Raw genomic sequence first — 24,707 nt, forward strand, 5'->3', positions numbered from 1 at the left:
TGTCACCTCGTGTCACCTGTGTCTGGGGCTGGGCCAAAAAAAATTGCGCATGAACACACCACAAAGACTACAGCCAACAGCCAAATAGCGCGTATATTCTGCGCCTGTGTGAGGGAAAATAACTGTCTATATCAGCAAGTGGTAGTAGTAGTTTATACTCTTCACTCCAAAAAGTAAAACAAAAACTATGACTACGGAAATACAAATTAACAAAGCAGCGCTTGCTTACCATTTTGAATATGAATCATGTTGAAGTTCACTTTCTTCATTCCAGACATGTCGGAAATATTTGCGTATTGGAATGCTCAGGTAACATGTTAAATTTGTTTGTCTGTGTGTGCCCTTTTGACTTAATCATTTGCTTGTTTTAATCGCTTTCGTTTTTTCTTGTCCACTGGTTTGCTTAGCTGAACTGTTCAATTGGACAAAAAGCCGACATCATGGTCCCTGACAAGTCCCAATGGTGCAGAACACACCACAAAAACTGAGCTGACAGACACCCGACGGCTGACCATTGTTTTGGTGTGTCATGGCCTTGAAACTGATTTGGTGCAAATATTCTCAACTTTTATTGTGTTGAATTACTTTGGATCAGTTCATCCTTCCCTGAAGTTTTCCAGCACGACGGGCTGTTTAGAACAAAGAAATATGTTCAAAGTCTGGGTTGAGAGGTCATGTAATCTGATTTTAAGTCAAGATGTACCACTGCAGCACTTGCACCTCTGCAAGTCCCCATGTGACACTGAGCATCTAATAGGCCTTTCTCTCGCACCACTGTGCCGTTGACGTAAGAACACACACAAAACGGCCACACACACCCTCCTATAGGTTTCACACAAGCATGACTCCATAAATCCACCCATTTCTGTGCGTTTCTCAAAACACGTGCTGCTTCAGATGCCTAGAAACAGCATGTGATCTCAATAACACGTTCAGTACATCTTTTGTTGACGTATCCATTTACATTGGACCGTGTTAAAACATAAACAATGATTGAGTTCAACTAGCTCGGTTTCACTTTTTCCCCATCTGTCTCCCCTCAGATTCGCTACATTTCTCAGACGCAGGGTATGCCAGGAGAGCATCTGTTAAATGTGGGGACGAAGACCTCTCGCTTCTTTTGCCGGGAGTCAGACTCACCGTATGCTGGCTGGAGACTTAAAGTGAGACCAAGAAAAATGACTCACACACACCAGAACACCTGTATCATGTTCACGATATAAGCATGTTGAAGAGATAACATGAATTGTAATTCACACTTCTAATATGTGATCAAATAAATTCTAGCCCCACTGAATATTAGATCTATCAGGATTTTATTGAATTGTGAAAACTTGTCTGTTACATTGATGGTTACTATTATTTTTACCCACCCATGTTTCAGAGACAATGACCAGAAAGTATTTTGGCTTAAATATATCAAGCTATAATAAAACTTATAAATATAGCCTTTTTTTATGGTTTTAGCCAAGATTTTATGCATTTTAAAATTATTTTCATGCCATTACTGTAATGTGAAAAAATAATGATATATTTAAATTGTATATTACAAATTTAAGTATATTTCATGAAATTATTTGTTTGGACTGAATTCAATTTATGATCATAAAAATCACCATGCAATAATATATCTTAATAATCATAAAAATAGTTGTTGTTTTTTTCCCCTCAAAAATATGAATCTTTGGATTTTATTGTGGGGTTATGTGCTGGACATTTCTTCTTGAAATTCATCCATTATTGCATTTTAATGAAAGACTGTTAACAAATATGTTGGTGCACAATAATAAATAATGCATTATAAGACCAGGGACATGTATAAAAGTAAAGAGGGTCTATTTGATTTTGTGTCTTCTTTAATATACATTTGTTTCAGTCCACAGAAGAGCATGAGACCGAGACGGGGCTGAAATCAAAAGAGGCCAGGAAGTACATCTTCAGCTGTTTGGATGACATAGCGCATGTACGTATCTTTGGATCAGGATCAAAACACAGAAAATCCCACTTTCACCACATCAGTCTTCAGAATCAATCACAATTCATTCTCTCCCAGTGGAAAATCCCTACAAGGAGAGCTGCGGTTACTTTACAAATGCGAATAGAAATCTCATTTTGTGCTGCGCAAGTTAAAAGTGTAACATGAACAAATCACGTCTATTTCCCAGCAGGCACCTTTCAATTCACTAATGACAGAAAATGTGTGTCAATCCTCTATTTTATCCAGTAGGACCACATGGAATCTATTCCAAGCTTTGTGCAAGTCAAATCTGTGGAATGGTTTAGGTGAAATGTTTCCTAATAAAAAAAAGAAAATTGTATTGAGGGGATGAAAGATTTAAGTTGTGATGATCAGTGAAACACTGTCAACAAGATTTTGTTTTTCTCTTATGCTCACCAAGGCTGCTAAAATAGAGTACAAAGAATTTGTGAAATATTACAAAAACTAAAAACTTTTATACTTTTAAGTAATTTATTCCTGTGATCGCAAAGCTGAATTTTTAACAGCCATTACTCCAGTGTCACATGATCCTTCAGAAATCATTCTAATATGCTGATTTAGTGCTCAAGAAACATTTCTTATTATTATCAAACGTGATGCGTTTCTTGAATAGAAAGTTCAAAAGAACAACATTTATTTGCAGTAGAAATTATTGTAACATACATGTCTTTACTGACACTTGTGTTCAATTTAATGTGCACTATTATGCATCCCTCAATATGAGTAATTATTTGTTGTTTGTGTATTTTTTTTTTCCCAGGTGAATCTAGTGATGAATCTGGAAGGCTGTGATTTGTTGGCAGAGAAAGTTGATCGTGCAGAGTTTGTGGGTTTGCTGAAGAAGATGTTGTTGATAGATGCTGAGGAAAGAATTGCCCCAAGTGACGCCCTTAGCCATCCCTTTGTTACCATGCAGCACATACTAGACTTCCCCCACAGCAACCAGTGAGCGGCTTTTCATTTCTCAGCCTTGTTTGTGATTCATTCCTTCTGACTTTTTCAGATAAAGCACTTTGACAAAACTGAGGTTTTGTGTTCTGAATGATCTCTTTACAGTGTCAAATCCTGTTTTCACATCATGGACGTGTGCTGCTCACGACCAGGCAGTTATGAGTCCCTCAGCCGGACCAAGGCTCAGTTTGTCAGGACTGTCCCAAGCACTGGAGCAGCGCCCAACCTTACCCTGCCCTTCTGCAAGGTGACTGGCATTCACACTCAGGTACTGAAAGCATCGCCGTTACAATGCTGCTAGGAAGTTTGTGAACCCCTAAGAATTTTTTTTTTTTTTTTTTTTTTTTTTTTTTATACATCCAGCTCATATCAGCTCCTATTTCTGTTCAAAAATCTCTTTTAAAAATTGCACGGCAATTTTCATTTTACTTTTAATGTTTACTTTGTCCAATTCCCGCTTTGTTACCTAGCAACCTTGTAAAATAGTTTTTGGTGATGTTATCTTTAACACTTTTCATGTGGAGGTCAAAGCTTTGCATGACGCATGTGCTGAAGGCCACGTTGAAGGCCGCAAAGTTTTGCATTCCTCTAGCTAAAACAGCAGAGCATGGAGTCCATGATCTGTTGAATTGAATATCTTTAGTGTAGAGCTATCATGATGTCATGTTTTCACTACACGACTATTGTGGCCAAAAGAATTCACGATAATGATATTATCATATCTACAGAAATTGCTGTAGACAAAGAACAAAAAATATCAGTCAAATGTATCTTAAACTTTTGGCCAAAAAGAGAAAGCACAAAATAGACAATGAATCACACTCAAAATATGAGTCTAGTAAGGAAGAGAGAGAGAGTTTGTTACCATAACTGTACAAAAGCGTACAAAAAGAACATACTGTCGATCGTCTAACACCCCATATTTTTTACGTAATTCAACTATTTTTTTTCAGCAGCGGGTAGTGGCTTGCTTTCGTCCATCATCTTTGACATAACTTTGTGAGGCAGTAGTAGCTACACACAAGGTTTCGTCTATCGGCATTAATCAAAACGGTTTAGTTTAAATGTGCATTAGATGTATTCCAAAAAAAAACTTCAATGCATGCACAGTGTGCAGTTATCGTGTTCAGAACCGGAGAAAGTCAGCGCAATAAAAGCACCATTTTTTTGCACTTTGTTATCGACAAAGTAAATGTGTGAAAAAAAAATTGCCACATTTTCTATAATCAGACTGTGAATTTAAACTATTGTTTCCATCCAATTGGCCTTTTACCAATAAAATCGTGTGCGTACTGACTTCATCCCTTCAAAAAAAAGTTTTGTTGCATCGGTAAAAAAATCTGCCCTCGAGTAGTTTCCATACATAATTTAGCGTACATTGCAGATTATATTTTATCTTTCGCATCCCAAATATTTGTGAAATGCAGAGAGAAATGAGAAGATTGAAATTCTACAGTTTACTGCTTACTGTTTTCATGAATAGGCCTATTACTAAATTAGGAAATATTAGGAAATCAGAAGATCATGGCAAAGTGGGACAGCTTCGAAGCACGAAGCCCATGGGTTTGGACACAGGGCAGCTCCCCAAATTTAGGATCCATAAAAAAGATTGGTACAGTGAAATGTTTGGTCATATAGCAACAATCTTTAACATATGCCTTGAACATGCAGTCAAGCCAATTGCGTCTTGACGTGGCAGAGAACGCATACTGTATAGATCATTTCAAACTAAAAATAGTTTATTGTTTCTGGTTTCAGAGTTTAGTAACATCAAATCCATCAAATTGCTGTTGTTTTTTTTCTCAGAGACCGATGCAGCTGTAACCTAAACATTTTATTTGTGTAGGCCTATATTTAACTTTTTCAAATGGTCTTTAGTTGCCATCATAACAATTCTAAAATTAGTTTTGAGCTTTTTGGACTCAACCCACTTTATTTTCTTAATTTGTTTGAGATCAAATTATATCACATTAATGAACAATGAACAATCACTTGCTGCTTTTCCGAATGAATCCGCTGTTGAACAAATCGGTTGAATTAATGACTCCCTCAACTCACTTAAGACAGTGCCTTGCCGCCACCTACTGGCGGTTTTAGTTTCACATTTAAAGTACCCTTTAATTAGAACGTTAAAATTAGAAATCAGTTCATATTTAAATATTGAATTTAAAAAACAATCTCATAGCTTTATTTATGCAATTTTAAATGCAGTGTAAATATATTAATGTCAGTTCTGATGTCACTTCTGTGTCACCTCTGCACTGCAAAGATGGATTTTGATTTAATGATTTAATTTGACTGGTAACAGTGGTATTGTGTTACTATTCTAATAGCGTTTCATTTGAATGTTAGAATTTGACATAAAAGGTGATGCATACATCTACAAATGTCCATATATAGGTGAAAATGCCCCTGGAAATCAATTTAAGGTGTCAAATATTACCCCTTAATCATTTTTTATTTATTTCTGTCACTGCTGTGAACTGACCACTGCATAGAATATGAAAAATATGAATATCTTCGTGAGTCAGCTGTCAACAACAGGCCTAAACCAGCCATGGCACCAAGCACAAAATCACAATCAGTAAAATATTATCTAATTATTATCAACAAAACTTGGAAAATAACGATACATATTTTTGTCAATATTGCACACCCCTAATGCACGGTATTAATTGTTTTCTTTGGGTCTTAAAAGGTCTTAAAAAGCCTTAAATTTGACTTTAAAAAGTGTGCAGAAACCCTGTATATATTGTTGCAATTAGCTATCACAACTAGCTATACGTCAGAATAACTTTAACTTAAGATAATTCCAATATACAAGTTGTCGCATAATACAACTTCACATTTTAAGTTGACTAAACTTAAAATGTTAAGGTAGCATGAACACTTTAAGTTGAAATAACATAATTGGTTACACTTTATTTTATTTAAGGTGACATAAGCCATATTCGGACGGTAATTGTTTCTGATGGGGACGTAAGGTGTTATCAACATTTACAGGGATTAGTCTGTTATTTTTATTATTATTTTTTTGCTGTCTGTATCCAGAATGTCAGTGTTTTTCTCCCACCACCCACGTAAAAATCACCAGCTGAATTACCTACTGTTTTTTGACAAAAACCAAGGTTGTGTGGTAATTTAATTGCCGTCCGAATCCAAATCTCTGAGTTTACAAGAATCAATTCAAAATTCACATTTTAAATCCCTTTTGACCACTGCCGAGCACCGTGTGATAACTGTTGCGCTTCACTGTAATTTGCAAGCATTTTAAAGATGTACATTTTTATCACTAAAATGCTAAACATTTGAAATGGGCCGTTATTGTGGCAGCAATATATGCAATACCGTTTTAAAATATGTATTAGCTATATACAATTACATGCATTAAAAATATAAACCAAGCAGCTTTGTTTACCTCATGTAAAAAGAGGCTGCTTCAACTTATTTCCGCTAATTTAGTTATTTTTAAAATGACATCCATCCATTAGATAAAATGCAAGACAGAAAACCATTTCAAATATAGTGTTTAAATAGGACAATAATGTCCTATTTATTATTTAATTGTTATTTAATCAATAAAAATGTATTCGTATTATTCCAAGCATATTACATTTTATTTACAGCAGACAATCATGTGACTGACCATGTGAGCAGGGAGTTCCCCGGTTCGTAGGATCACAAAAGCACCATCCGAACTCACGAGTTTGGTCACTGAGTTGCCATGCAAATGTATTTTTAAAGACGTCCACATGAGAAACAATTACCGTCCGAATAGGGCTATAGTTACATTGTACTTAATTAGGGGTGTCACGATTCTCCAAATCCTCGATTCGATTAGGTTTTTGATTCTAAGGTCACGATTCGATTCGATTCTCGATTTAAAAAAAAAAATTTAAAGCGCAGATTGCTATGCAATTTTTAGACTACACGTTTATGCATTATGCAATATAAATTTGTTCACAATGTACACTACACCATTGCCAAATTTAAAATATAACAAAAACAAGTAACATCATAAATGTAACAATAAACTTTATTAAGTCAATTGGAAACTTAAGAGAAACTAAATGGCAGGTTACTTTGCTTTTGTAACTGCAGTCTTCTCAGAAGATGACATTTATGTTCATTAATATAATGTGCTGTGACAGTCATGAAGCTCTGTGTTGCTTTGGAGGTCCAGCAATCTGTAGTCAAGGCCACTAAATGTGCACTTCTCAGACCTTCAATAACTTTCTCCTTTACATTGTTGTACAATGAGGGTATCACCGTAGTTGTGAAATGCGTTCTACTTGGGATTTCGTAGCGCGGTTCTAGCACGCTAATTAAATGCCTAAATCCGGAGTTTTCCACCACCGAATAAGGTCGCATATTTGCAGCGATGAATACTCCTAAGGCGCTTGTAATTGCATTTGCACGAGTTGAGTTACTTGGAAATTTAATTCCAAATGAAGACGGGAGAGTAGGCTAGTTTGTACAGTTGTTGGTTTGACCGACAAATCTATATTTTTGTGCTGTCTGCGGATATGCGCAGCCCAGGGCCGGATTAAGAATTCAGAGGGCCCTGGGCACAATGTCTTGTAGGCCCCCCCTTAGGCAGGCCAAATGTAGTTTGTCCAAGGACATTTTAATTTGGCATTAACTGTATTACTGACTTAAAAAGAACTTTGTTGTACATATTACTTCATAAATGATCTGTGTTTCCCATAGGATTTTATAAAACTATGTTGGGTGGAAATCTATCCCTCTAGGGGGGTTCGGGGGCATGCTCCCCCGCAAGAAAATTTTGTACATTTTAAGGTTAAATGCATCAATCTGGTGCACTTTGAGAGCTCACATTTAAGAGCTTCAACCGGCTTTAACCCATGAACTGTGCACATTGAACAAAGAAAAAGCATTGACTTGTACCTGGACATTAAAGAGGGCTCAAACATCTTTTTAGTTATGATATAGAGTCTCAGTCTGCATTACATTATCACTGGTGTTTTAGGATGCCAAACAATTATTATAATAATGATTTATATAATTATTCCTATGACGTAAAATCATATACCTCCTATAAATGTAGCCTAAAAGTATTTTGCATTACATTACACAGTATAGGAAAAGTACAATACTTTTGTCCTAATTTCTTTAATTGCCAGAAATAAACCCTTGAGCTTTCATTTTGGAGAAAACACCAGATCACCATGCTGATCGCGTGAGCAAAGTGCGCACTTCTCTTTAAATCACGCAGCACAAACAGAATGCCTAGGCTACTTAAAGTCTTTTGCTGTTTTATAACGGCACGAAGCAATATCACAGTTTCAATTTGACTTCGTTGGCAAAATATAACGCTAAACAGTCGAGACCTTTATGTTAGGCAACCGTAGGCAACTGCTTCTCCATCACTTCAAATTTCAGAGCGTCAAGTCACGCGACGCGAGTCGACATGATAGCTCGCTCTCGCTCACTGCGCAGGAATACAGACGCTGTTTTTGACGCGATTTAACATTATATTTTGATCGAATGGGTTGCAAAAATATGCATATAATTAGGAAAGTGAGGACTGCGTTTATAACGTGATCTAACATAATATTTGACGGTACGCAGGGCCCCTTAGATGTCATGTGCCCCTGGGCAAGTGACCAGTTGCCCTAATGGTTAATCCGGCCCTGGCGCAGCCATGTTAGTCGTGTTGCCAGTGGACGAATATGGTACACGCATAGCAGAGCTTGCAAACTGTGGCTTTATATGTTGACACCGGCGACTTCAGAGAAGCAGGAGGGTGTTCAAGTTCCGTTGATGGGTCTTCGATATCTGCAGTTGCCATGATGTGTCAGTTAGAGGACTCGCAGCCTTTCAACAGGTGTTTTGTTTTCCGCACCGTGATGAGTCGTTCATCATGAATGAGTCATTCATCATAAACGATCTGTTCATTGCCTCTGTCACGCGACAAATGAACAAAAGACTCGGAAGGTAAAGTAATTATTTGTTCCCTGTAGTGTAAATTATTTTTCACTGCATTCATTATGTACATCTTCTTAATGTTCGGGGAATTTGCATGTTAATAGTATAACATTTAAAGCCCCTGAAATGACTAGAAAAAAAGTTTAGTTAATTTTGATGAACGAGATTGAACAATAGAGTCTGTAAAACGATACGAACTTTCCATCACGGACGCGACATGGGGCGTGGCAGTATCGACGATACCATTTTTTATTTCGATTTCGATACCATTGAATTAATTTCGATCGATTTCGATTTAATATCGAAATCGTGACACCCTTATACTTAATCAGATAATTACTGAGTAATATAATTAACTACATTACTATAGAGTTACAGTTAGGGTTTGATTTAGGGTCAGTTACCTGTTATTATGCATAATTTACTGTTATTACTATAGTAAGTACATAGTAACGTGTTACTACGTCACCTTAAATGAAAGTGTTTCCACTTTGTGTGTGTGTGTGTGTGTGTGTGTGCAGAATGCAATTTGACGTTTTCTTCAGAACGAAACGAAAAAATAAAACATCAATTTAATCAAAAAAACATCAGACAAAATTACAAAAATAAGGATGAATGATGTTTGAGAGGTAACGTGTCTTATTTTTACCAATAGTAATAAAATAATTTAATATACAATTTAATAATATGAAAGAGGTATCAGTAAACCTTTTGATGCTCAACTGTTTTTCGCCAAAAATAAAATTTCACTGTGACTTTTGCATTGATGACATATATAAAAAGTATGCTTGCCTGCAAATATTTATTAAATTTGCAGTCATACATGCATCAATTCTATTATACATTATTTGGATGAACGTAAAAGTAGCTACTGTGTTGTCGTCTTTTCATTTTATGCCATGTGGTGTGTGTATATATATATATATATATATATATATATATATACACTACCGTTCAAAAGTTTGGGGTCAGTGAGAATTTATTTTTATTTTTTGGAGGAAAGAAATCAATACTTTTATTTATCAAGGAATAATTAATTTGATCGAAAGTGACAGTAAAGACATTTATAATGTTACAAAAGTCTTTTGAACTTCCTATTCATCAAAGAATCCTAAAAAAAAAAACTGTACAACTGACAGACCAACAACTGTTTCAACATTGATAATAATAATAAATGTTTCTTGAGCATCAAATCCTCATATTATACTGATTTGTGAAGGATCATTTGACACTGAAGACACTGACACTGGTGATGCTGAAAATTCAGCTTTGATCACAGGAATAAATTACACTTTACTATATATTCACACAGAAAACAGCTGATTTACACTGGAATAATATTTAATACTATAACTGATTTTTGTTGTATTTTTAATCAAATAAGCGCAGCCATGGTTAGCAGAAGAGAATTCTTTTAAAAGTATTTAAAATCGTACCGACCCCAAACTTTTGAACGGTAGTGTATGTGTGTGTATATATATATATATATATATATTTAAATGGTATACCTTATTAAATGCGGTTACCTGATTATACTCTTCCTTAGTAACTTATTGCTAAATTTGATAGAAAGTAGTGCATTAAGTACTTTTTCTTACAGTTAGTTAGCTTTTTCTAATAGATGTTTGATCTATTAGTTTGAAACAACCAAAAAAACTGCTGGAAAGGAATAAAGTATATCTCATAGTCCAAATCCAAATTTTTCCAAAAATATAGTTAGTGTAATACGTGTAGGAGAATCTGGTGTTTTGCCCGAGCAAAACTTGCTTTAAATAAAAAAATGCCCTGAGATTATTATTAGGGCCCAAGCCCAAAGGGCGAAGGCCCTATTGTTTTCCTTAGGATTATTTATTATTATTATTATTCTTATTATTTTTCTGCTACCTTTTGGACACTTTTGGAGGCCTTAACATGCTCAAAAACTCCTGAAACTTTGCACACTGGTCAGAACCCGCGGCCATCAGGGCCGGGCTGAAGATGGTACCCGGGCGTGGCAGGGGGGCTCGACAGCGCCCCCTGGAACGGGGTCCGAAAACATGGTCCATAAATCAAACACGCTTGCATGTAATAATATGAAACTCGGTACACATGTAGATCTCCTCGTTTCATATATACTTCACACTCTTACTTTTTACCCCAGCCCAACAGGAAGTCGGCTATTTAGGGTTGTTGGTAAAACACACGCAATGGAATGTGAAATACTCCTCCTAGAGAATTCAAACAAACGGCACGAAACTCGGTCAGCATGAAGTCAAGACATTGAGGATGAAAGTTTGCGAGGGGATTTTTGATATCTCGAACGGTTTGGCCGTGGCGAGGAAACAAAATTATGGCGAGAAACGTGAAACAGGAAGTGTGTCATAACTACTGCATACATTAACTGATCTTGATGAAACTTCACCAGTGTGTTCGTTGTAAGAGCCCGATCACATGGATGTGACTATTGTGAGTCAAAGTTATAGCGCCACCAACTGGCAGAAGGAAGTGTGTCACTTCCTAAATGCTTTGAAATCACCCTCTTATTTTTACCCGATTTGCTTCAAACTTCACTACTATAATGTAAACACACGGCAGATGTAGACCTGTGAATGGATTCTTGATATCTTAGATACTGTTGTCGTGGCAACGCATCAAACTTTAATATTCTTTTTTTATGCTTTTGAGACTCTTAGCATGCCTGAAATTGCTTAAAATTGCATGAAACTCGACAGACACATCTCATTTATTAGCCAGTAGACATGTGCAAAGTTTCAGAAACGGGCGTGTTGAGGGCTCAGTAGCGCCACCTTTTGTCAAAAGTGGGGGGATTAATTTTATCTACAGTAATAAAAATCGGTATGTGTATTGTTCTCCTCCAGCCAGACAAGTTTCTAATTTACACTCAATAGCTCCAACCAACAGGAAGTCAGATATTTTGGTTTGAAAATTGTCATTTTATGTCTCTCTCTCTCTCTGAGCCTACGTCTCTGTGTGTGTGTGTGTCTGTGAGTGTGGGGAGGGGGAGGGGGGCTAGATTAACCATTTGACTGCTGTGTTGTTTGGCCTGCATTAAAAAAGAAAATAAATGTCTTACGCCTTGTATTTTTTAAATAAGTTGTATTAATAAGTAAAGGCATATAACCAGTTGAATTGTAGTGCATTGAAAATAGTTTTATATAATTAGTTTATTAATTAAATTAACTTGGTCCATAAACTTCGTCAGAAAATTTGGTCCATAAATCAAACACACTTGCATGTAATATTATGAAACTCGGTATATAGATCTCATCGGGCCAAACAACTTTAAGCCAGCCCAACAGGAAGTGGGCTATTTTTGTCTTAATGTGGATGTTTTGCAAAACCAGGCTCTACATTTTTACCCACTCCTCTTAAGTGGTTTATTTTATTCCCACCAAACTTTTTCAACATGATGAAAATACATTAAAGAAGCATAATTGTGAATATCTATTGAATATCTCTAATTGTTTTGCTATGGCGAGGGATTAAAATCATGTAAAAAAAAAATAAACACTAAAAGCCTCATATCTTCTAAAAATTTAATTATACACCATTTATTTCTAGATAAAATTATACAAATATCACAACTAAACCCATTTTATTCTTGTTTTCAATTTAAGAGTAATGTACAAGTTTAAAAACAGCCAGGATGCACTATTCAGTTAAAAAAATAAATATATCAAATAATACATAGGGCTATACTGCCCTCTTGTGTTCAAAATCAGGTAGGCCTATTGTATTTAAATATATTAGGTAGCCTATGTGACTCCGAGAATATTTTCTCACCGGTTATTTGACGTGTAAAACGTGTTAAATCGCTAAGTTAAAAGTGAAAGTAAAGTAAGGACGTCCGCACGGACATTTATAGTGGTGGCGCTCACAGTGCGCTCGAATGAATTTCTATGGAAGTAGAAATGAAAAAACATTCGCTCTGTTTTGCTCGCTCGTCGCCATGGACGCGCACCGTTATGAATTCCAGTGCAGCCGCATACTTTTTAGTGTCACTAAAATTAGCGCCATATCGGGGACCGATTGCTTCCGGTTTTCAGGGAAAAGACAACAACAAAAGAGTAAATGACAGATTCGCTTATATAGGCGCTTTTACACAAAATATTCCGTCATAATTTTTCCAGTCAGCTCTTCACTCTCGTGATTAATGAATTTTGACTCCTGTTGCTGATCTTTGCTGCAACTTTCGTTCTGCTCACAATTTAGTAAGCAAATACGTTCAAGTTTTAATTGTAGTGACTAAATGATTTTATTATACACACACCAAATTGACGGTGGGGGGCCATGGTATATTTAAATCTGCCAATTGTAATATCTGCTGGGCACCCCTAGTCTAGTCTTATTAAATGTATGCTTCATCTTTCATTTTTAATTTGTAAATTTGATCAATAAATTCAATTATTTAGAATAATAAGACACTATATGGCTGTTACTCTAGGTAGGGGTGATCAAATTAAATCGTTTACACTGAAAAATAACAATGCATTAAATAATGTGAGATTGTTTTAAATATGAGTTGGAAAGAATGATACTTTTAAACATAACACTAAACCGTCATTAGGTGTCGCCAGGCGACCGTCTTAATGAGTGAGTCATTGATTCATTCGTTCAAATGATTCGTTCGAACGACTGAGTCATTCATGAATGAGACAATACATGTTTATGGATTGGTCATTGAATCTTTGAGTCAATCGATTCGTTCAAAATGCTGAATCATTGTGTCTCTTACAGCGACAAGAGTTTAACCCTTGTTCAAGTTTAAGGCCTTGTCTTTTTGGATATATATCTTTTTTTTAAATTCCAAAATATGCATACAACCCATATATTTTAAATGTATCGTTTGCTTTAAATTAAATTAAGATTGTATGTTTGGTAATTTAACCTGAGATGAATGTGCTATATTTCAGATCAATATATTTGTTTTCCTTAAAATTTGAACTAACACTAACTTTATTCTCATCTGAATTATAAATAACTTATTCCTGTATAAAATAAAAACACATTAGAATTTTCTTTTTTAATCAATGTAGAATGTGTAATTGAAAAATAAACAGATTAGGGCTCTGAGGACAATAAATGAAAATCAATGCGATATGGTGAATGTCCAAAAGATGGCTCCCACAGACTGTTTTAAATGGGGTTGGATAAATATTTTTTGCTTTTAGACAGTGTGTGCGTGTGATTTTAGTTGGGTGACAGTTGTAGGTTACAGTTTGACAAGAGTTTATAGTTTGACAAAAGCACTTTGTTGTGTTTTATTGCGAGTGTACACAAATATAAGTAAACACTTTGCAGTTTGAATGATGTCCTCTATGAACAAAATGACGGAGTATGTTTTTATGTGTAACAGTTCAATCGCACCCGCACCCGCACCCGCACCTCACCCACACACACACACAGACACACAGACACACACACACACACACACACACACACACACACACACACACACACACACACACACATATTGAAACCTGAGTGAAGTACAAAGCCCATAATGAAGAATAGTTTAGCATCCAAATACATCGCAAATGTTGAAACAGTTTGATTCTAATGAGAGAGTTACGTGAGCCAAACACCACCTACTTTCACTTTCGCTTTCAATTATTTCGGTTATTTCTTAATTATAGTTTTTTTTTATTCTTGTTCTGTTCTGAATATCATTAAATTTAAAGAATTGCTTGTGTAATATTTTGAGTGTATCATCAAAACAGATTAATTCTCTCGGTTTAGTGATTCCCTAGTTATTTTTTTATTGTTTTCATTGTTCTAATCCGGTAAGGCAAGTGATATATATATATATATATATATATATATTTTTTTTTTTTTATATATATATATAATTTATATATATATATATATATATATATATATAAATATAGCTGCGAGCAGCGATGATGGGCCAAAGCCGGCGGCACCGCCACCCCGGTGCCTTTAGGTAACTAAAGGAACCGGGGTTGCGGTGCCACCGGCTTGGGCCCGTAATCGCTGCTCGCAGCTATATTTATATATATATATATATATATATTTATTATTTGTATCTGTATGATTGCTTTTATGGTTTGCACACTTTAATTTTCATGTGCTGGATCATTTGCCCGACAGATACAGTATTACATCATCTATCCTTTAGTTTCTTCCTTTTGCTCTGTCTTGCACTCCTGTCACTTTGTTCCTTCATTGTGACTTCTGTTTCTTGCCTTTTATTTTTTTAACATGTGGAGAGTCACGTTGACTCATTCCGCATGACATGCTCCATTCAGCGCAGGTGATGACAGGCTGTCAAAACAGGGCTGTCACAGCACACGCTGCCTCACTACAGTCATAATAAGCCTCAATGGCCACGTACACACTGTAAATTTCAGGAGTGACAACCACATTTAAATGCGGGAGTGGGTCCCCTAAATTATCGTTCCTTATGTGTACAGAACATGACTCGCTCCCAAAACTGCGATGATTGACACCGTTCTGGCGTCTCACGTGTTTGCTATCCACTATTCTGACCAAAGAAATATTACAGTGACAAAAGACTCATTTTGTTCAGCAATTTTAACTAAAGCACAGTCGACAGAGCCATCGTGTTTTGTTTGTGCTTAAAGGCGCAGTATGTAATTTTCACTGTTAGAGGTCGCATATTCAAAACAATAACAAAGGCGTAGCTTGACGGTGTGAAGGAGCATGGAATGATGGGAGTTGTCATATTCATCTCCACTGCCGATGGAAAGCAGTCCGATGGGACATTGTTCATGGATGAGGCAAATTACAAAGAATAGGAGAAATATGATAGATACACATTAAATAAACTACGTTTTTCAGTTACAGTAGGTTTATTTAACATGTATACATTTATTTAACATCTTTAGTTGTTTGATTAACATGAATGACACAGATAGGTAGTTTAGGCCGCTGTCACTTTGAGACCGAATGCTTTGATATATTATACTGACACACATCCAGTTTTCACCAAACCATTGTTTACGTTCATTTAAGCCATAATCGACTGTATTTACTTAAGATAATCCACATAATGTGTCTGTGTCTGTATTTGACCATTTAAGTGCAAAGAGAACTGAATTTGGGATTGTGTGCAGTGCTGTCGAAGAGAGCGTTTCTGGTGCGTGTCATTCAGCGCGATACATTGAGGTTTTTTTTCCCCAACTTACTGCGCATAATAACTTGATAAACTCTTTTTGAAGATCCTCGTTAAATGTACACACGTTTCTTTGACATCTTTGCGTTTTTATTATATCCCGCCTTATCTAACTGCAAGTTAATCGATAACGAATTGTGATTGGATGGTAATTTTGTTCTCCAAAATATAACGAGCTTGGCCACCTTTGATTAGGCTATTCACGCGTGACAAGACCACTACTCGCTTTTATGATCACCTAGCAAAGATAATTTAGGAAAGAAGAAATACGACATATATTTTTTTCTTCATAATAAGTCTGTTAATACATTTTATAAGTGACTGTCCCGGGGAAAATGGGACTTCTGGTCACCCTACTTTAAAGGCTGCTTCACAGAGCGTGCTCTTGCATTGTTGCCATGCCCACTTATTATAAGTGTTATTGGGATTGTTGTTTAAGCTTGGCTCATACAGCGATCGAGTTTCTGGAGTTATTAAAGTGAGCAGGTGCAGGTCGTGATATTCTTATTTTCAGCTTAAAGCATTTCCATTTATTTCATTTTTTTTTTATAGGCTTGTTCTTGTTCGCTGATTTGCCTGTAATGTATGCCAGCACGAATGAGTCAGGCTTGTACTGCTTTCCCTGTGATTTCTTGCACCACACATACAGACGAGAGATAAATCCTCTGATGCACGTTGAAGTATGCATCAGAGAAGTATCTTTCATCTGTCATCTTTCATATCTCTAGTCGTATGTCATTAACAACTAGTTGGTCAGTTCGCCTCCGTACACACTACATAGAATTTTTGTAAATGCGGTTGTCACTACCTGAATTTTTCAGGAGTAAATTCGGAACAGGATTAAGCACTAAAAGGTGAATTGACAACCAAATTTAGCTGCAGTGTGTTCATGGCCAATATAAACTTTCCTATTAAAAACCGGCTTTTAGAAACAAGCATTTTTGCAAGCTGTAAAGTAGTATGTGTTGTTGTAGTCTTTAATGCTGTCCATAATATAAATGGCTCTTGTCAGTTCTGAATTCTGGTCTTTCTTATCTCACAAACTTGAACCCTTATTGCCGTTGTCACGGCAACATTACTGACATCATGGCAACATGGAAAGGACATTTGGTTTCCAAGGAGAGACACGGCAGAAAACTTTCTACACACACCAAACTGATCTAAGATGACACGCTGATTATTGATGATATTTTGATGATCTTTTAAGCGTGGTAGTTTGGTTTTTACGACATAATGTGGCTCTCCTTGACTTTTGTAACTTTCAATTTTGAAAACTGGTAAATTGAATTAAAAGATGTAAATACAGTCAGCTGTTCACAGTTAGTTGGAAAAGAAGAACATTGATTGTGTGGCTTCTGAAGGAGTTGCCTTGGTTACGTTCACACTCTTTGATCACGTTCACACTGCTAACACACTGTTTGTTTTATTCTGTACCCTGGAGTTATGGCTATGTTGCTCAGGAGTATGTGAACGTTGATCTAAAGACCTGTAAATATATAAAGTGTTATAAAATAAACACTTAAATGTGTATTTTATGTTTTCTTTCCACTATTTTGAAGCCACAATTTGTCTTTATTCAGGCTAGACCAAAATCTCAGAATTATCCAGTGCTTGAAAAAATCCAGGGGATTTGCCTGTAGTGTTATGCTGTAAGTACAGTTGTAATCGATTTTGCTGTTATGACCAGCTTCAAATGAGATCACCTGACACCAGCTTCTGGCAGCATTTCTGAGGAACATTAGCCTATTCCTCATGAGCAATGGCCTCCAGTTAAGTAATATTCTTGGGTTTGCGTGCTGAAACCGTCTTCTGCAAATCCCACCGGAGATTTTCTGTGGGGTTCAAGTCAGGTGACTGTGATGGCCACTATAGAATCTTCTAGGATGACTTCTGCAACCAAGGCTTGGTGGAATTTAAGGTATGCTTGGGATCATTGTCCTGCTGGAAGGTCCAATTACGCCCAAGCTTCAGCTTCCTCACTGACGGCATGATGTTTTCTCCTAGGATTTCCTGAAACTTCAATGAATCCATCTTGCCTTCCACACGCTCCAGGTTTCCAGTGCCAGAGGATGCAAAGCAATCCCAGAGCATCGCCGAGCCACCACAATGCTGAACTGTAGACAAAGTGTTCTTTTCAGCATATGCTTCATTCTTCTTCCTTCAGACATGCATCCATATGGCCGAAAAGTTCCAGTTTTGTTTCATCACTCCACAGAACAGAATCTCAAAACTTCTGTGGCTTATTTATATGATTTTGAACAAATTGGAGCTGACTTTTCTTGTGCTTTTTGGGTCAGTAGTGGTGTACGTCTTGGAGTTCTGGCATGGAAACCGTATGCGTTTAGTACGCGACTACGCGCCTTACTGTGCAGCTGAAAGCTCAGTGCCTGTTGCCACCAAGTCCTGGTGTAGGTCTTTTACAGTCACTCAGGGGGTTTTCTGAACCTGCCTTCTCAGAAATCTGGTTGCAGCCATTGATAGCTTTCATTTTCTGCCCCATCTAGGTAGCATAACCACTGTTCCTTTATCTTTGAACTTGCCAACTATGCTGTCTCTATGAACATTTAGTGCCTTCGCTATCTTTTTGTAGCCTGTTCCTTGTTTGTGAAGGGCGATGATATCTTCTCTTAACTTTTTGGACCATACTTTTGACTTAAAGTCAACGCACAATAAAGACATCATTAAAAAAATAACGTTATTATAACACATTATCCTGTTCAAATGTCGTTTCTTCCTTTTACATTAGTGACTGCTTGCAGCCATTTGTAATTGTATGATTCTCTTGTAATATTAAGAACCAAGCATGTCAACTTTTGAACGGGAAGATTTATATATATTTAAATATTTTTAGGTCTTATATACAAAAAATTATGTAATGTCAAATAGTTTCATCAGGGCAATACTGATGTTCTGTCTATTAACACCATGTCGCCCTCTATTGGACATTACTGGACATTAATTCACTTTAATGTGTGTCCACAGAAACATTTGATGAAACTTAAAAAAAAAAAAAAAAAAACTATAGCATGAAGTTGCAATTTATTTTCCAATATGTGCACTTTCAGTGTACGCAAGAAAGTACTGAGTGATATAAAGTCACTACATTGGTTTAGGGTTAGGTTTAGAATTAGTACATAGTTTTTACCCAGTTATTACATAGTAATTACATAGTATGTACATGCATAAGAGGACTCTAAAGTAAAGTGCAACTGAATATGACCCCTTTAATCTTTGTCATTCAGACTGTATGTTGTTTTTTCTTTCTCTTCTCTTTCTGTAGGCTTTAGGCTCATCTGCCCCATCAGTGATGCATCCTGGAATCCCTCTCCAGACAGGAAGTGCACAGTTTGGTGACTCTTTCCAACAGGCGCTTATTCTCTGTCCCCCAACCATTCAAGGTACTTTACCTTCAGTCATCAGATTCAAGCTAGATCAACCACAATGTTTGTCAACAGTAAAATGATACTATAACGTTTTTTTTTTTTTTTTTTTTTTTTTTTTTTTTTTTTTTTGTCATTTTGTTTCCATGTCAGTATTATTTTAGTATCATCAATGTACTAATTTAGTTTTTGTTAATATTTGATAATATATATATATATTTTTTTGTCTATTTAATATGTAACCCGTGCTGGCAAAATTGGTTGAAAGGCTCACAGGCTAATTGCATGCTACCAGCAAAACAAGTAAAATGTTAATTTTGGTTGCATTTGAGTTTTTCACAAAAAATAAGTTTATTAAGCCCTCATCTAACAATCCAAATTATCCAAATAGCAATTAAACATCCAAAATTATGTTTGTGTATGTTTTCTGAGAGGTGTACCTTCACAAATCTTTCCTTTGTTTTAATAATCCATGAAAAAAATGCTTTCCAACTTTGTGAATATTCATAGCTAATTCTCCATGTCGTGAGTCTGAACCAATGAAATGGGATTTTCAAACCCATGCTGATGTAAACAAAACCAGCTTGTTGCTAACCAGTCGCAATAAAGCCTTCAGTGATTTCATCAAAACACCCCGCGCGGTGGCACATTGTGGTATCATGGAAGCGTCCATCCTCTGAAAACACGAAAAGTAAACTATTTCGTAGATGTATACCTGTTTTGTAATGGAAATGGATGATAGTGAGAGTGTTCAGTCGGTGGCTAATACTTAAATGCACTGCGTTTTGCGTTCGGCACGTTCAGTGGTAATGTGCCACCACCTAAACAAGATGATTGTGGACATTAATGTAGCAATTGTTGGGCATGGACTAGGAATGTCAATTTACACAAATTCCCATGATCGATCGCCGTTTGAATTAACGGTCAATTAATCGATTAATAGTTAGTTAGCCTTAGTAATGCAATATGTGTCTACTGCAGTGGCATATAGCCATATAGAACATATGCTATGTTTCTCACCAAATTAATTAGAAGGGTTTTAGTCTGAAATAAAGGGCTAGTAGGATTGTAAAATGAGTCGATGGGATTGATCATTTAATTAAATTACTCATTTAATAATCAAATATAACGACTAATACAACTGTCACCTACGCGCCTCAGATGCCAGCTAGTCAGAATGTGTAATTCCTGTTGTGGACTTTCTCTTCCTGGAACAACGCTGCAACTAAACCCAATAAATTCACTACGATTTATTACAATAGTGTTTTCATTATAATGTTATATAATATGACAGTCCCAATCATAGATATTATTAGTCGTGCATTGCTGTTTGAGCTGTGTGCGCTGAAGCTGACAACCAGTGCGTTTTACAACCATGTTAATTCTTCACCAAATGCATCCTATGTGTGAGAAATCATATATAGCCCTACTCAAAATGAACACAATATTACAACTTACATTTGCACAAAACAACAAGGTTGCAAATGCACAAAATGATCCCAAACATTACTCCGGCGCACTCGCTTCATTTTTCCTTTCGCCTGCATTACACATGCACATGACCTTGCTTAATCGAAAATCGAAGTTTTAGCGATTCAATTATCATCAATTAATCGATTGCAGAAAAAAATCATGAAAATGATTTCACAGAATTAACATGGGGAATTTGTTAGTTATTGTTATTATTGCTACATGGGTAGCCCTTAACCAGTGACGCGCTTCTCATACTGTAACATATATTTTCCATATAGATATGGGTTTTAACTTGGTGTGTGCCAAATTTGGTGTTATTACCAGGGATTTTATGGTTATGGTTGGTTGCTAGGTGATTTTGGATTTTTTTGGTTTGTTTTGGAACCTTCAGAAAACTTTTACTAGTTTTTTTTTTTTCAAAATTTACTTTGCTGACTCTATCAACTTCAAACAGGTGTAGCTTATTGAATTATTTTTATTGTCAGATTCAAACAAAACATATATAAATCTGAAGGTTTATTAATAGAGAATGTGAAAACAGCAATAACTCATTTTTAAAATGTGCTCATTTTGCCAGCACGAGTCACGTATGTCTGTAGTTTTAGTTTTTAGTTAATTTTAGTATTTCAACTTAAACTAAAATGAAAATATTAGTTAACAATAATAAACATGCCTCATGTCACAGGTCTCCCACCTAACCCAAATAAGCCAGCGGGATTCTCTGTGCGCATGGAGAGCACAGTACCACTGGTGACACAAGCCTCTGCCATCCAGCCTCTTCAGATCAGACCAGGGGTCATTACACAGGTAAACACAAATAGGGATTGATTGATAAATAAACAAACTTTTATCAACAATCACACTCTTCCATTTAGTCAGTTGTTTAATATCGGGCTTACAGGAAAAGTAACTTATTTAATGTATTGTTTGCATATATTTTATTGACATGGTTACTGGACACAAAAAAAATACTTGTCAGTGTATTAAAGGGTTAGTTCACCCGAAAAAGAAAATTCTGTCATTAATTACTCATCCTCTTGTCGTTCCTAACCTGTAAGACATTCGTTCATCTTCAGAACACAAATGAAGATCTTTATAATAAAATCTGAGAGCTTTCTGTCCCTCCATTGACAGCCTACACAACTACCACTTTCAAGCCCCCTGGAAAGTTAGGTAGTAAAGACATCTTTAAAGTAATCCATGTGACGCAAAAAAACATATAATAAAGTAGTAAATTATTAATATAAGTATTAAGCTCCGACGCACGTTAATGCAACGACGTCTTCTTTTGCATCAACATAACACACATGCGTTGTGGTGCTCTCGTAAACCAGCGTTGGAGATTAATATTTTGTAAATAAAGTGGTAAGTTATGTTTTTTTTTGTGCAAACAAAGCACTTGTGTCTCTTGATAAAATTGAGGTTAAACCACTGGAGTCAAATGGATTACTATAATGATGTATTTACTACCTGTCTGTGGCTTGAAATTGGTAGTTGCGTCAATGGACGGACAGAAAGCCCTCAGATTTCACTAAAAAGATCTTAATTTGTTTTCCGAAGATTCATTTGTGGTACGTGTTTGAAACGCCATGAGGGTGAGTAATTAATAACAGAATGTTCATTTTTGGGTTAACTATCCTTTTAGTCTTTAAATGCTACTTTAAGGAGGTGACAAGGACACATTTTGAGTTATGTTATCCATTTCAGGAAGTTAGCATGCCTTTTTTTTTTCTTTTTCTTTTTTTTTACAGCAGGCGTGGTCAAATCGTCCTCAGCAAATCCTGGTGCCCACCTGGCCTCAGGTGGCCCCTTCAGCAGCGACATTGGCCTCAGACACAGTGGCAGGTCCGCAGAGACTAGCAGAATGGGGGTGGGTGAAACAAGCCTCTCTGTCATTGTACTTGCACTGCTCTATTTATCTGTTTCCGATATTAAAACGCTTTTCAAGCTCTTGTGTGAGTCATCTTTCTTTGTACACTTTCCTCCACACTGAAAGGCTTTGTTTCTCTCCCATCTTTTGCAGGAAAGTTCATTCCCATGGCAACCATTACAGCTCCATGATGCCCCACCAGCCGCTGTTAACAAACCCAATGGCCATGTCTGCTCACCAGCCTATCAGCATAGGGATAGCTCATGTGGTGTGGCCACAGCCAGCTGCTAACAAGAGAAATAAACCATCTTCAAACAGGTTAATCCACATACCATATCTGGACATGCTGTCAGTGTATGGAGGGCTAGGAGTGCCACTTAAAAAAAAAAAAAAATGAAGGAACCGATTATAAATCAATTCATTAAAAAATAAAAAATAAAATTGAGGTTTTTTTTACGTGTAAATATGCAGTTAAATACACTACCGTTCAAAAGTTTGGGGTCGGTACGATTTTAAATACTTTTAAAAGAATTCTCTTCTGCTAACCATGGCTGCGCTTATTTGATTAAAAATACAACAAAAATCAGTTATAGTATTAAATATTATTCCAGTGTAAATCAGCTGTTTTCTGTGTGAATATATAGTAAAGTGTAATTTATTCCTGTGATCAAAGCTGAATTTTCAGCATCACCAGTGTCAGTGTCTTCAGTGTCAAATGATCCTTCACAAATCAGTATAATATGAGGATTTGATGCTCAAGAAACATTTATTATTATTATCAATGTTGAAACAGTTGTTGGTCTGTCAGTTGTAGTTTTTTTTTTTAGGATTCTTTGATGAATAGGAAGTTCAAAAGACTTTTGTAACATTATAAATGTCTTTACTGTCACTTTCGATCAAATTAATTATTCCTTGATAAATAAAAGTATTGATTTCTTTCCTCCAAAAAATAAAAATAAAATTCTCACTGACCCCAAACTTTTGAACGGTAGTGTATAAAAAATAATGCAGTAGTTATTTTATTTATTAGTTTTTTTTAGGCCCATGACAAAACATCAACATTAATACATTTTTGGGTAAAAAAAAAGTATTGATTTATTTGTTTATTATTTATTCCCTTTTCAATTAAAAAGAAATAAATTATTATCAATTTATTACACAATAAAAAATGAAACGGTCAGTAAATGGACACTGATAATGTTAAATCTATTGTAAAAAAAAATCTATTATTTCATGTTCATTTTGCACCAATATATGTTGCAAATATTTTATTGGAAATCTATTCAAGTTCAGGATTATATTGCTATTTTACATAATACATTTCAAACTGAACTTTGCCAGTGTTATGCTTGCATATAAAATTGTTATGATAAAACATAACTTTTTAAATAGCTTTAACTTTTAACTGATAATTTTTAACTTTTAAATTGCAAAGGTAAACGTTGTTCAAAGCACAATCATGACTTTTACTGATTTAAAAAGTCAGAAAATAATAATCACTACAAATTGTCCAATAAATGGGTGTATTTTTCTAAATGTTTAAAAATTATAATTGCATTATAATGTTAAATAAATACCATTTAATTTTTTGTACACCCTTTTGACGAACGGTACACTTGTATTCATTAATCAGCATTTTTCAGATGTGTTTTTTATTGGTCAATTTCTTAAAGCGAATTAATACAGTGAAATGTTTGTTTATTTTCAAATATTAAGAAATTAAACAAAAAATACATCAAAGATAAATAATCGTTTAAATAAATCAATATTTGTTTAAAGAATCATTTTACATGCAACTTTTAAAAAAGCCTTTTAAAGAGAATTTACTTTTGGTAAATGTTAGTGAAGATTTCAGACCCAAAAGTCAGATTCTTGGTAAGTTATTTGTTTACTTTTTATTTTCAAATGAATTGAATCAATTGAAGTGAC

General features: G+C 35.6%; 1 protein-coding gene across 2 annotated transcripts in view; it reads left to right on the forward strand.

Annotated features, from left to right (window-relative positions):
* The window catches only part of hipk3b (homeodomain interacting protein kinase 3b), a 98,359-nt gene that overhangs the window by 65,645 nt on the left and 8,007 nt on the right, over positions 1-24,707 (forward strand). Inside the window, exons 4-11 of one of the 2 annotated variants that reach the window (XM_056267892.1) lie at positions 1,044-1,163; positions 1,877-1,963; positions 2,760-2,944; positions 3,056-3,218; positions 19,336-19,453; positions 21,594-21,715; positions 22,663-22,778; positions 22,932-23,096. In XM_056267892.1, coding sequence (XP_056123867.1) covers positions 1,044-1,163; positions 1,877-1,963; positions 2,760-2,944; positions 3,056-3,218; positions 19,336-19,453; positions 21,594-21,715; positions 22,663-22,778; positions 22,932-23,096 — 1,076 coding nt within the window. Of the gene's footprint in view, positions 1-1,043; positions 1,164-1,876; positions 1,964-2,759; positions 2,945-3,055; positions 3,219-19,335; positions 19,454-21,593; positions 21,716-22,659; positions 22,779-22,931; positions 23,097-24,707 lie in introns of both variants that reach the window. The other variant, XM_056267891.1, reaches the window with a different exon arrangement.

This window comes from Rhinichthys klamathensis, unplaced genomic scaffold (assembly GCF_029890125.1).
Source record: "Rhinichthys klamathensis goyatoka isolate OS25496 unplaced genomic scaffold, OSU_Roscu_1.1 h1tg000265l_1, whole genome shotgun sequence".
Lineage (NCBI taxonomy): Eukaryota > Metazoa > Chordata > Actinopteri > Cypriniformes > Leuciscidae > Rhinichthys > Rhinichthys klamathensis.